Source organism: Nematolebias whitei, chromosome 14 (genome assembly GCF_014905685.2).
Source record: "Nematolebias whitei isolate Nwh7 chromosome 14, NemWhi1, whole genome shotgun sequence".
NCBI lineage: Eukaryota > Metazoa > Chordata > Actinopteri > Cyprinodontiformes > Rivulidae > Nematolebias > Nematolebias whitei.
Genome location: NC_056511.1, coordinates 37,556,264 through 37,570,279, shown reverse-complemented (window position 1 = coordinate 37,570,279; position 14,016 = coordinate 37,556,264). Strand labels below are relative to the sequence as shown.

The 14,016-nt window shown below is 38.7% G+C and overlaps 1 protein-coding gene across 2 annotated transcripts in view; it reads right to left on the bottom strand.

Annotated features, from left to right (window-relative positions):
* The window catches only part of thoc2 (THO complex 2), a 47,995-nt gene extending 35,928 nt beyond the window's left edge, over positions 1-12,067 (bottom strand). Inside the window, exons 1-17 of one of the 2 annotated variants that reach the window (XM_037688066.1) lie at positions 11,966-12,067; positions 7,883-7,938; positions 7,609-7,700; positions 7,254-7,305; positions 7,089-7,159; positions 6,686-6,807; positions 6,460-6,593; positions 4,932-5,092; positions 4,670-4,762; positions 4,319-4,468; positions 2,585-2,757; positions 2,287-2,482; positions 2,167-2,205; positions 1,944-2,083; positions 1,367-1,468; positions 719-803; positions 73-166 (exon numbers count right to left, since the gene is read on the bottom strand). In XM_037688066.1, the coding sequence (XP_037543994.1) occupies positions 73-166; positions 719-803; positions 1,367-1,468; positions 1,944-2,083; positions 2,167-2,205; positions 2,287-2,482; positions 2,585-2,757; positions 4,319-4,468; positions 4,670-4,762; positions 4,932-5,092; positions 6,460-6,593; positions 6,686-6,807; positions 7,089-7,159; positions 7,254-7,305; positions 7,609-7,700; positions 7,883-7,938; positions 11,966-12,030 (1,825 nt within the window). In that variant the 5' untranslated portion in view covers positions 12,031-12,067. The remainder of the gene's footprint in view (positions 1-72; positions 167-718; positions 804-1,366; positions 1,469-1,943; positions 2,084-2,166; positions 2,206-2,286; positions 2,483-2,584; positions 2,758-4,318; positions 4,469-4,669; positions 4,763-4,931; positions 5,093-6,459; positions 6,594-6,685; positions 6,808-7,088; positions 7,160-7,253; positions 7,306-7,608; positions 7,701-7,882; positions 7,939-11,965) is intronic. The other variant, XM_037688067.1, reaches the window with a different exon arrangement.
* Between the last annotated feature and the right edge of the window lie 1,949 nt (positions 12,068-14,016).

Genomic DNA, 14,016 nt, shown 5'->3' with positions numbered 1-14,016 from the left:
CACACACACACACACACACACACACACACACACACACACACACACACTTAGGAGCATAAAGTGCAAGGATACAGGCCAGGACATCATAGTTGAGCGACGTGAGGTATTTCAAAGAGTCCACCACGGGAACAATGAGGTTGTCGTACCACTGGATCTGAGACAGCATCTGATGTACAAAAGACAGCGGAGGACGAGACATTAATGTCTCCATGGAATACAGGAAACACCTGACAAGATGACGCTTCATCACAACAAATACTGAGATGAGATGTTTAGCATAACGTTGTCCATACTGAAAATATAAATTGAAGAGCTGCTATAAACAAAATAAATTGCATCCACTGATGTGTAAAGTTCTGATAATTGGCACAGCAACACTTTGCTCAGTTTGTAACGATTACACGAGATTTTCTGCATCTTTCACGCCGTGTCTGATGTCAAATTTTAATGAGTTTTTTAACAGATGAGTTTTATTTCGACTGCTGGATTCCGCTACAGAAAAAGCAAAGTGCATTATGTGCCATCCATTTTGCTTGCAGAAACTCCAAATTAGCTTGCTGTTTGCCTCCATCATTCAAGCTGAAAAGCATGCATGTTAGGCTGCCTTCAGCCCCATGCTTCCCTTTCAAAACAGATTTGTGACCTCAGTGGGATTTGCCTGGTTAAATTGCAGGCTAATACATAAATAATGAAAATTATTACAGTTAACTTTGCTTACATAGTCAAAGAGGATGGTGGGATTACTGTGGCTGAGTTTGCCAATCTGCCTTCCTGACTGTTTCACATTCTCTTTGGTCAAACGCCTGGGGAGGAAAGGAGAACAAAATGGCAGATTAAAATCAGACCGTAGAACTAATGCTGAAAGCAAAGGATGTTACTGGTGTAAACTTTAGAGCAGTTAAAAACATGCTCACAATAATTACTTGACAAACAAATAAATAACTATTTTAAGTTGTTGTGGTGCTCCATGTTAAACTAACCCCAAAAATGTATTTGAGATAGTAGAAAACAACTGCAAGTTATTTAATCGTGATTAGAAACATTTTATAAAAATTACATTATTATTAACGTTTCCATTTTAGCACACATTTAACAAACTTAAAAAAATTAAATAAAATTTGACGGTTAAGTAAACGTTTAACACCAATATTAAACAATGTACATTAAAATAACAGTAGTACCACAGAAGAACAAGCAGGATAAATATTTTCTGTAAGATATTCCTGACATTTTTATATATTTTTTGACTAAATGTACCACGAGTGAAACGTCAACTTTACGTGTAGATTGTAGAAGTAAAGATCAAGTGCAAGAAAGAAAAAAAAACAGTGCTAAAAATAAATCAATGTGCGCACAAGATACTTACTTCATTATGTATCTGGCTCTTTCCACAGTTTGAGCTTTTACTTTAACCAACAATGGATGGCCAGAGTACGTCTCGTTCTTCCACTGACCATATAACCGGTACCTTGAAGGACCAACACGGAGAAAGAACAGTTGTAAGATGTACTTATACAAATTTTTAAAAAGAACAACTTGGCAGAGTAAAACAAGGCAAGGGTGGTCAAACATAAACAATAAATTGGATTATAATGTAAAGCAACTATAAGATGTAAAAAAAAGCAACTTTCTGTGCAGCTTTACTTAAAATAGTTACTATTTAATGGAGAATATGTGGTTTACCTAAAACAAAATGGAGTCATTCTTATGTGATTTTTTTTTTTTACCTTAAGACTGAATTATGATTTCAATGTATAAATTAACTATAGAATAAAACTGAAAGAAAACAGTGGCACAAAACTGAAATTATTATGTTGGTGTCGACACAATTCAGCATTAAACAAGTGGTCTCCCATCGCTGAGGGATTTGAATTGTGAATGCTTGTCATTTTAAACGACACACAGTAAACTGAGAACTGAGTGTGTATATGTATGTGTTTTACCTGTGCTGGTAGGGAAATAGTTTGAAGAGACCCCACAGCTCCTCAGACATGCAGGCGTTACACTCCATCAGAGAGAGAGCCGGCAGAAGCACCTGGTCTGCAATGCTCAGGAAACAACTCAACAAGAGTTCCTGAAATTGCTAGATAACAATAACAAGGTTAAAATAATCTATATTGAACATAATCAGGGTATTTTTGTATCATGAGGATGTTTTGCACTTACCGTCTTACTTTTCACCTCAGGTATGTGATCCGCTTGGTACTGGAAAGTAAAAACAACAAAACAGGTCAAAAATAAAAGCAAAGCGGAGGTCCAGATGTAACGTAGTGTCTTTCTTATTACCTCTTTCATAAAGGCCTTGCCCAGTCGCACAATCTTGGCAAAGAGAACGGGATCATGGGAGAGGTGAGGGCCCAGGTAGGACAGCATGCTGAACGTGTCCTTTCGTAGGTCCTCGAAACTTTCTGCGAGTTGAGGAGCCCGATTGTTCCTTAGTGGCTGCAGCACACAGCCCCTCGCCCCTTTTGGAATGCCGGCTCTACAGTGAACGTTACATGTCAGTGACATTAAACTGGCAAACAGCTGATGTTTTCTGCCTGGGTAACAATGATTAGCAGTTAAACATTAAAAAAAACTACACCTTCTGTAAAGAGGCTCCACAGTCAGGTGGATAAGCTGGCAGAGCGCCAGGGCGATGGCCTTATGAGAAGCTGCATAAAAAGAAGGCATCTGGTCCATAACACTCTGAGCGTGGTGCCAGTCTCCAATCCTGAGCAGTGCCTCCAAAAGGCCGAGCTTCTGGTTATCAGGTGGCTGCAGAAACAAAAATGCACCTTAAATTAATTGTTGAATAAACCACTTATTCATTTATCAACAAAAAGGAACCAAAATACAGCAAAACAAGCCACAAACGGAGTCACGCGTACAGCATGTTATACGCCCGCTGGCAAACTATTATACAGTACTGTACTTGCCGCCTTATAAGTCGCAGCAGTCTAAATATGTCTAATAAATAAGTTGCTTCACTGTACAAGTCACATCTACTATGCATTACCGCTGACAACCCAGAAATGTGGGCCGGTGATGTGCCAAAAATTGATTGGTTGCCAAATGGCGGCCGCAGGAGCGTGCACAGGAGGACTTTAACAAGAATTTAACAAGATTAACACTTAAAAACAATTATTTGTTTGCTCAGAATTATAGCAAAGGTGTGTCTCAGTTTAACTTTTCCTTCATGAATGCACCTTGATGGTCAAATCAGCTGCATTTCAAAAGTTGATTCGCGGAAGCCAGCAGAGATACGACTCGCTGTGCACTTCGTCAAAATTTAACAAGATAACCACCTAAAAACAATTTGTTTGCTCAACATTATAGTAAAGGTGTGTCTCAGTTGAACTTTTCCTTCATAAATGCACTTTAATGGTTAAATCAGCCGCATTTCACCTGGGCAGCGCGGTGAAATGCAGCTGAATTGACATTTGCTCCAGGAGTTCTTGAGCGAGACGAAGGTGGCTTTGTATGGCAAGCCAAGCGTCTCATTAATAGTCACTTTTCCCTATTAATGAGACACTTGGCTTGCCAAATTGGTCGAGGGCCCTCTAGCAGCTGAAAATGGCAAGTGTTCAATATTTTCCATGTCAGAACGAATGAAATCATCAGATCTCAGCCAAAAACTGGGTTGTAGATATGGGGGGGGGGGGGGGGGAGAGACAAATATTACGGTAGTCACTTTGGTGTATAATTCGCAGAACTTACAAATTTATGCAAAAAGATGCGACTTACAAGGAGACAATTGCAGTAATCTACAGCAATTGTCCAGACAAGCAAAGACATTGTTTTAACTTTGACCTTGACCTTGAAGGCCAAAGGGGATGAAAACTTTATGCAACCCTCCATCTAGTGATGATGCAGATATGTGTTTATTTTTTATCTTGAGAGGATCAGAGATTATGGGCTGACAAGAGAAACTTTACGGACGTACAAAGACTGTATCATAATACTTTGATGGGCAAATAAAGCTATTGATAAAACATTTATTATTTGCAATGATTTAAAGAATTCAGTTAAAATTAAGTAAACCTTATGTGAGAAATTTTTCAAAACTTTTTAGAAACTGTTTTTTTATTTATTATTTTTCAAAAAAAAAATTGCCCTAATTTGACTTCTACAGAAATAGCCAACAACGTTAAAAGCTTCTCCACCATGTTTTCCAACTGTCAGATTATATATATATATATATATATATATATATATATATATATATATATATAGTTATATAAAATCACATTCCTCATTATCAACTCAAACTAACAGCATCGCTTCAGAACAGATTTAAATGTACGTGCGGTCAAAACAAGATTAAACACTCTTAAACCTTCTCGTTTTTCTCTTCTTCCTTTTCTTTCTCCTTGTCTTCACTTTTCTCTGAGGGCAGCACAACCATGACGAGCTTGCGGGCGATCTGCTTAGCCTCCGAAATGTCTCGTTTGTGTTCTTCCATGATGGTGGCATCAAGTGGCATCAGCTGGAATGGCAGGAAGGAAACAAACGAGAATAATCATCACTATTTTAATCTACAAACCGAGGCCAGTTACTTTCACTTTCATCTGATGTTGGTTGATAACAGAGTGTGCGCAACAAATAATGAAAATTTTAGCCAGGCATGGGGTACGCAAATAAACTATAATACTTAATGTAACAACAATGTGGATATGCAGTCCCTTACATGCACATAGAGGTCATCCAGCTCTATTAGGTTATGATGAAGAAGAGCAGCTGCAATGTGATAAAGTGACTTGGGGGTTTCCTCATTGGGCTCCTGAATGAAAACAGAAATGTGAAAAACAAGCAATAAATAAGTTGTATTAATATCTGTGGATTATACTTAATCACATACAGGACATGGGCAAAAATGAAATTTTTAGGTCCATTACTTAACTACCCAAAACTTTCCGACTATTTAAAAAACGACTTTCTGACATTCTCACCTGGTAAAACTTGAACTTGAAGCCCAAAATGTGGCAAAGGGTGATTGGCTCACACATGTAGGACTTGATGAGGGAAAGGAAGAAGTCATCCTGGTCAGAGCGACTCTCATACACCTCCAGGATTATAGCCAAAACACGATTAGGGTCTAAGTTGAAGCAGCCTGTAAGGTAAAAAAAGAAAGGTCACAACATTAATAGTAATATCCTGATGCATGCTCAATAATCCAGGTAGAAAAATCTAAAAAATGTTAAGTCATGTCCTCTTGACGGGTTCACAAAACAAAACAAACAAAAAAATATAGAAACGTTTCGTCTCTCATCCGAGAGACTTCCTCAGTCTGAGGAGCTGTATTCAGCTCAGTCTCTTAAATAGCACCGTCTCAGGGTGGATCAACCAGTTTTGCTGCTGACAACCAAAACCAGCTGATCACATGCTCAAGAAGGACCATCAGCCTAACAATGGATCATTAGCACACTGATGGCTGTTTACTGTTCACAGAGGGCTGAGTGATACTAGCAATAACAGCATTGTAAGAGAGGGACAGTTGAACACGGAGGCCTCCACCCCTGTTTAATGATGGACGATTTCTTTTCACAAAGATGGCCTCCTTTACTCCTCTCTCAAACCATCGTTCCTCTCTGTCCAGGATGTGAACATCTTCATCCTTGAAAGAGTGACCGCTGGCCTGGAGATGAGTGTAGACCGCAGAGTCCTGGCCTGATGATGTTGATCTTCTGTGCTGGTCCATCCTTTTGGCCAGTGGCTGTTTAGTTTCCCCGATGTAAGACTGATCTAATAGTAATAACCAATAGTAGTATGTGTAATAGTAATAGTAATAACAAGGGCTTAAAAATAAATTACGGTACCAACTTAAGATCAAGAATGCAATACGGAAAAATAATATTTCAGGAAACTACAAGCACTTTCAGATCCTGACTTATTGAGGGAAAAAAAAAAAAAAAACTGTACAACTCCTGTTCCCTGTCAGAATGACAGCATGCTGTTGTTGCATTAAAGATAATGGCTGCAAATAAAAAAACACTGATTTAGCAGAACCCATTCATGCAAAGCTCTGTAAAATCTGAGAGTCATGACTATATGGCATATTATACGCTCGTCTACAAAAGATTATCCAGCAATCTGTAACAATGGCCTGAACAAGCAAAGACCTTGTATGAACTTTCACCTTGATTTGTGACCTTGACCTTGGAGCTGGGATGAAGACAAGTATATGTGACACTCTGCCTAGTGAAGTGGCATAAGTGTTTGAAGTTTCATTAAATTATCTTGAGCAGATCAGAAGTTATGACCTGGACAAGACAAAGACTACACCTCAACACGTCAGCCTTTTGACTTGTGTGTAAAAACAGGAAGTGGGCAGTGAGGTGATGTCAAATCAGCTGTCGTGTTTTAAAAGTTACCTGAAAACACCTCACTGACAATTTACATTAAGAAACATGCTTTATACATGTACCCTGCACCTGAGGATAGTTCAAGGCAGTCAGTGTTATAATTCTGGTCTGGTACCTATGAGGGACTGTACGCTCTCCAGGACCAGGCTGCTGGTGACGCTGCCCGACAAGTCTTGGCCAAGCTCAGTGATTAATTTGGCGTAGCCCTCATTCTCCTCCCTCAGCAAGTTGAACTTCTGCTGCTTATAACTGAAAGGACACAAATATTTTGAATAAAAGAGTGACAACATAAAGCACAATAAAAAGACCCACTGTATTACTTTTAAGCAAGTCTTACTTACAACAGCTTAGTCTTGATTTTGACTATTTTTTGATTGAACTGATGGGCTTGCTTGATCAGTCCAAGGGATTCAAGGGTTTCTGGATCCAGCCTCTCTTTCAGGATGGCTTCAGGTACAAAACACTGACATACAAAAAATGCAGTTGTTAACCATTTCACTTTTCTTATTGCAAAATATATATACATATTTATGACAAGAGACGTGAGATATATTCGGCAAATTCTTACAGAAAACTATATCTCTAAATAAGTGCAAACAGAATAGCACAGACATGTAACAAGGACTTTAGACCAGAGATAAAACCAGAAGTTTCATCTAATGCACACTTACAGAACTATTCATTTGTAATCATTTCTTTGTCCTCACTAGAAAAAATTATCATAAAGACAAAAACTGTTCTTACCAAGCATGCTCCCACCAACTGAGTGTAATGGTCACGTTTGTTTTTTTCTTCCAGCGCGTTAGTTTCTAAATCTATTAGAAACGTGAGGAGAAAAAGCATCATTAATTTTGCTCCCTACTGAGATATTAAATATTATGAGAGTTAATTAAAAACATAAATCATTACCTAGTATACAAAACACATCTGCTAAAATTGATGGCATGTCATCTTTTAGTGCCTAAAAAACACAAACAACAAGAAGAGTTCAGGCTGGGTTTAAAATAATTACAGCCACATTAACATCCAACCGTTAGAAAATATAATTAAATAAAGCAGTTTTATTTTCAACCAAACCTCCTGATATATGTATCATCATATACAGCTCACCATATTAAAAGAACAAACTACTAAACACAAACCTGACACCAAAAAAAAATCAACATTTCACATAAAATGTAAAAAAAACCTCTTCTGATTTTACAACTCTTTGCGTTTGATGTAATTTACTCTGGGGGTGAAATTAAAACAGAAGCACGTGTACCATCATGTCCCCGAGGACGCTGGCACCAAGATCCCACTTCAGGTTTCCCTGAACAACTTGCCAGCAGAGCTCATAGAGGGCGGTCTGTATGTCTGCAGACGCAAAAAAAACCAAAAAAAAAAACAACATAAGTTTTATTTTATTGACAACACAACTTCCTGTACTGTTTCATTTGATCATTTTCAAAATACTTTGTGTTGAAGCTGCAAAGCCAAGAACTCGTGTATGGAAACTGTTGAGTGTGGGGATGAAAAAATAAAAATCAGTCACTCACCTTTAATTTCCATTCCATGATCAGTTTTCTCTGTAAGGTCTTTGCAGAGTTGTACACTAAAATAAATAAAAAAATCTATATTACAATATATATATTCAAAATACTCCTGAATGTTTAAAAATTGCTGAACAGCCCCCCCCCCCCCCAATCTCTCTGATCTGCTACGGTTGTATGTCCCACCACGCTCCCTGAGGTCAGCGGACCAGTTGCTCCTCACAGTTTCAGGAACTCGTCTTAAGCGCAGAGGTGACAGGGCCTTCTCTGTAGCAGGACCACGACTTTGGAACGAGTTACCTCTGCTTGTCAGACTGACCCCTCCCTCTCAGTTTTCAAATCCCGTTTAAAAACTCACTATTCAGTAGCTTTCAACACCAGAGGATCTGAGTTTTGAACCCGTTTGCTTCACACAGATTAGTCGTCATATTTATTATCTGCATTGTTTTTATGTCTATATTCTGACTTACTTCATTTTGTATATTGCTTTATGTGTTACCTGTTGTTCTGTCTGTACAGCACTTTGATTGGCCTTGTCGCTGTTTTAAGTGTCTATAAATAAAATGGTACAGTATATATTTTTTTATTAGTTAATCCAATCTTCTTTTACATGAGAATGGATATTTTCAGCTCTATAAATAAATTTTAATGAACACAATGCAAAGAGGGTTCACCAAGTTGTAACAAAAATAAATTTTGCATTTAAAATTCTGCCAAAACCCTGATATAGATAAAACAAATTTAAGACAACGCAAGACATTACTCACTGATTATTCAGTTAAACATACGAAGTATAAACTAAGGCCAAATGAGTAGGCCAACCTCATCAAAACGTAACGCTGACTACAGCAGGACATGTAAAATGATCGTGTGCAGAATTTTCTAAAGTGCAGCAACATATTACAACATAGTTCCAAAATTGTGTATTCTGCTTCTCTTTTGATTATTTCATATGCGTCTTTGTTCTGGAAAATTAAAACATGCCACTGGATGTCTCAAATCCCACCCCGAGGATTAATGGAGTATCTCTATCTATTAGATGGTGGTGAAAAGTTTACAGTGTTAAAAATGCATAAAGATTCACTGTTAAGCCAGTCATGAATTAATTTAAAGAATTTTAAAAGTAGACTGGGAACACCTTAGGAACGTGTTTCATTATGACCATGTTTGTGGCCGTACAGGTTTATGAGCAGCACAGTGGCGCAGGCAGAGCTGCTGCCTCTCAGTGAGAAGGTTGGCTAATTGAATCCCGGCCGGGAACGTTTTTATGCGAGTTTGCGTGTTCTCTCCATGAATGCACAGCACATGAGCTTTCTCGGGGTAAATGGTACTCCAAATTGTCTTTGAGTGCGAGTAATTGTCTCATTTGTCTGTACGTGTCCCTGTGATGGACTTGCGACCTGTCCAGGGGTGTCCCCCGCCTCTCGCACAGTGATGGCTGGACACGGGCATGAAGACCACGGAAAGGAAGAAGAGGGTAAAGATAATGGAGGAATGGATAGTTCACCTAAGGGTGCATTCACACCTGATAGTCCGGTAGACTCGGTTCAGTTGGGGACCAATATTCATGACCTTTTGTTTACATTTGAGCTGGTGAGTTTGCATTCACACTGCACTGTGCAGTCGAGCCAACCTGTTCCCCCGCTCGCCTGTGGGGGCGCTGCACCAAGAACTACTGAAAGAAACAACACAAAAACCTCTGAAGACACTTCTTCTTCTGGAAATAAAAACAAAAACGGAGTGGCATCAAGTTTTAGCAGTTTTAGGAGTTATATTTTGTCATTTTTCAAAAATGGACTCAGCATGAGCAGAAGATGAGGCAGAAGACCATGGAGAATGTTGTTTTTTCCACACAAGGCAGCTGACGGCTCCGTATAAGGTCAGAGAAATGCGTGTTTGTTTGTCCTGCGCTGTACTCCACTTCTTGCTCGTGGAGCGGGGCCTGGTCTGTTTACATTCACACTGTACTCGAACCGCGCTGGAGTTCTCTTCTACCGGACCGAGACCTAGGTTTTAGCCCGGGCCAGAGTTCGCCTTTTTGTTCCGTGACAGAGTTCGATGGCGCGTTCACACCTCCCCAAATGAACCGGACTTTCTAGGAAAATGAGCTAGAGTTCAATTAAAGCGGACTAAACAGGGCTGGTGTGAATGCACCCTAAGTGATAGGAAACTGAGTGTGAATACTTGTATTATTTTGATTGACAGAGACTGATGCAGTACCAGACTGAATGTAATTGTATCTTCAAGTGTAGTCTATTTATGGATATCAGGCATAAGAAGCATTTTAACATCATGCTAACAAATCAAAGACAAATAAATGCCATTCTTTCTGCACTGATTAAAAGGTGAGCAATCTTTTCTGTTTCTTCGACATGTTTTCAGCAACCTTTCTGCCATTACAATCATAGCGTTACTGCACTTTTTTTGCACACCAACCTCTTATTACAAATACGCATTCTGAATAAAGTTCTTTAATAATATAATACAGAACTGAACAGCTGCAAGTATCTTACCCTGTCATTGATAAACAACGGTTGGAAACCTGCACAGTTTTCTTTTCAGCAGGCGACTTGGTCCATTTGGACCTCAGTGTCAATATAAGGTACAAGAAACCAAGTTTACACCAAGTTATATTTACTCTGGCTATATCTAAAGGATGACTGATATTTATTGGTTTGGTGGTCAGCACCAGGTTAATGCGTATTTTGCAATTTTGGTCTTCACACGCCTATGCTTGTGTGAGTATAAAAGGGCATAGGTCTTTACATAAACCCTTTAGTCACAATTTGTATCCATCTTAGCAGCCACTTCTTCCTTTAAGATATAATTTCTTGTAATATTCTCGTCTTCTATATTTTGAAAATAGCCTGATGCTTGCCAAACCTTTCTTTATCAAAACCCCTGACACCTATTGCCGACAGCTAACCCTCAGCTCGGATCCCTGACTCCAACCCTAAACAAAGACACAGAAACCCATGGGTATAGTAGGCACACAGCCCAGTTTTCTGTTATATGTCAGTAAATTATGGTGGTGCACCTCAGTGCAGGCCTTTTTCCCCAACACGCAAGGCCTGCAGTTTCTAATAGCAGCTATGCCCGTGTGGATCAGCCTATGACTGAACATGCGATGATGATTTTGCTCAACAGAACTCGTTTTATATTTCTACTCGTGCAATATGTTCTCCCTTTAAGCAAGTTCACCTATCAATTATCGGTATTGATTGCTAGATCATAGTGTCAGGGTCATTCCATGATTACCCACATAAATATTATGCTAGTCGAGTGCAGATTGGTGCTCTCTGTCGAGGTCAACGTTAGCCTGACTGACAATATGAAAGTAGATGAAACGCCATTTTTAGCAGCTAAAAGAACTGCAGTAAAGTTACGAACGCTGAAGCTAACAATTTGCATAGCAACATAAACATTAAGGCTAGCAGCCTAAACACCGACTTATTCTGATCAACCAGACAGGTTGTTTAAGTAAACTCAACAAGACACATCGTGTTATCTCACGCTTTCGTGATCAAATTGTTACACATTTAACATGGCGCTTGACACCAAAGCTAGCTAACGTTACTGCTAACCAGCTGCAACACTAAAGATCCGTTGTTTCCCTCCACATGACTATTTCTGTTCAGGGATACAAAACACTTGCTACGAAGTTGTTGTTTTTTCCTTTCCTCAAACTCTTTTACTGTTTTCTAGTGAACTTTGTCGGTACAGAATAATAATTAGTGATACGCTAACACCAATTTATCTTCAGTTTAGGAGCTAACTTTTAGTGTAGCAAAGTGATATGCTACATGAATGTAGCTTAGCTTCGACAATTACCGTGTTTACGAATCTATATGAAAATATTAGCCTAATAGTTGGTGCGACATAATATGTAAATTTCAACTGCCCAGTTATACTCCACATCGACTTATTATGTTTACATCCCCAAACGGCTTAAACTATATTGAGCTGTTAGCTAACGCTAATCCTAGCTAGCTAGCTAACGCGTCGGAAAGTGTCGATGGCTGCTCATGGTTTCATCTCATACAGCTCGTAAACAAACGAAGCGCTTCATTGAAGTTCAGATATACTCACAACTCGTGTTTTCCAGATTTTTCCCAGTTTTTGATCCATTCACCAGGGAGTGTAAGTGTCGCCATCTTCCATGCACACTGCCCGGATGTCTAATTCTTCATCATCGTCATCATCATGGAGCACGCAGGGTCAAAAATGTGGTGGTTAGCAGCTGATGCTAACTCGGTGTAGCATAAACAGGATGGAAATGTCTGCCACAAAACTGTGATTCATAAACGAAGATGTTTTCACACAGCTATAGCTTTTTACTTCGAAATGACAGATAGTATAAGTATTCAGTTTCCAATTATATCAAAGTAAAAACAACACAATAAAAATATTAAAACTACCAATCCCTCCCATTTAAAAAAAAACAATTTGTATGCATCCTTTATGAATGTATGTTGTTGTCTTTGTTGTCCACTGTTGGCATCACTCTTTGTTAAAATCAGGTAGGCTCAGTGGGATTGACATGTCTAAATGAAAGGTTGAATGATAAAAATAAAAAAAAACTTGATTTCAGAAACTGAGCTGGATTAAAGTAGTGTTTAAATTGTGATAATTCCCAAATCTTGTGAGAAGTGATTCAAGTAAAAGAAATAGTATGATGTAAATCTGCATGCCTTATGTGTTAAATAATTTTTTTTAAAAATCTGATTTTTTTTGGGTTAATATTTGCATTTGATTCATGTGATTTCATTCAACCTTTATTCAGACGAGTTAATCCCATTGAGCCTCAGGGACTCATTTACAAGAGAGACCTGATTTCTTTAGCAAAGAGTGATGACAACAGTGGATAACAACAACAATAGATAGTTACAATAGTGGCATACAAATTTAAAATTCTTTCTTTTCGTTTTAACAAATGAAAACAAAATAGCAACCAAAAGGGCAGTCAAAAGGAAAAGTAGTGGGAAAAAAAAAAGAATATAAGACTGTGTAGCAAACTAAAAACAGGAACATGTCTACATTGTTTTTTGCCAGGAACTTAACAGATGTTTAAAGACACTTAAGAGAGGTCAAGGTTGAGAGCTTCAGATCTTTTTGCAAGAAATTCCAGGAAACAGGAGCGGAGTAGGAGAAGGCCCTTTTGCCTAGTTCCGTCCTCACTGAGGGAACACTGCATGTAATAATGTCATGAGAGCGCACGCTGTAGCTGCACTCACGCAGAGACATGTAGGAGGAGATGTATGAAGGCAGCAGACCAAGAAGTGATTTAAAGATGAAAATGTACCAGTGAGAGAGTCTGCGTGAAGTTAATGATGTCCAGTTAACCAGTGAATACAGGGCGCAGTGGTGGGTACGGTAGTTACACCCAGTTATGAATCTTAGTGCACCGTGATAGACAGCATCCAGCATCTGGATGATGCTGGATTTAAAGGGAATAAACAGAAAAAAGCGGTCTGATGAGCTCAGATAGATTATAGATGTCCATGTTAAAAGGCTACGAAACCATCTCCAAGCAAGTTCTTGTTCCTTAGACTACAGCTGCCAAAACTGATAAAAGTACATTGTTCATGAGACTGTAGCCAGCATCTTTGGACCTGGACGCATGAGGAAATGCAACCCCAGGTTGATCAGATGGATGGTTTAAAATAAAAAAGAACAAAGGAAGCCACCCAGAACCAATTCAAGCTAAATTCCAAAGTCAAGGTACGCCCTTGTTTGATAGTACTCTACTTCACATTTTGAATAATAATGGGCATTGTGGAAGAAGCCCCAGGAGGGCTCCACAATACAAAAAAGTCAAGTAGAAATGTGCTAAAATGCATGTTGATAAGCCCTAAAGTTTCTGGGACTTGTGAGACAAAACTGGAGTCACACAAGTAGTTTTTTTTTTTGTTAATGCGGAAGAGTACCCACAAATTTATTTGTATCTGTAAACTTTACCCAAAAGATTTACAATATTCTCAAAATCTAGACTGTTCTTTATCAATATGAACACAAACATGGTAGAACAATTTACCATAATAATCACATGAAATTAAAATGGAAAAACAGAAAAGGGTTTCAGGAATTAAAACTTTCACACACACACACACACACACACACACACACACACACACACACAC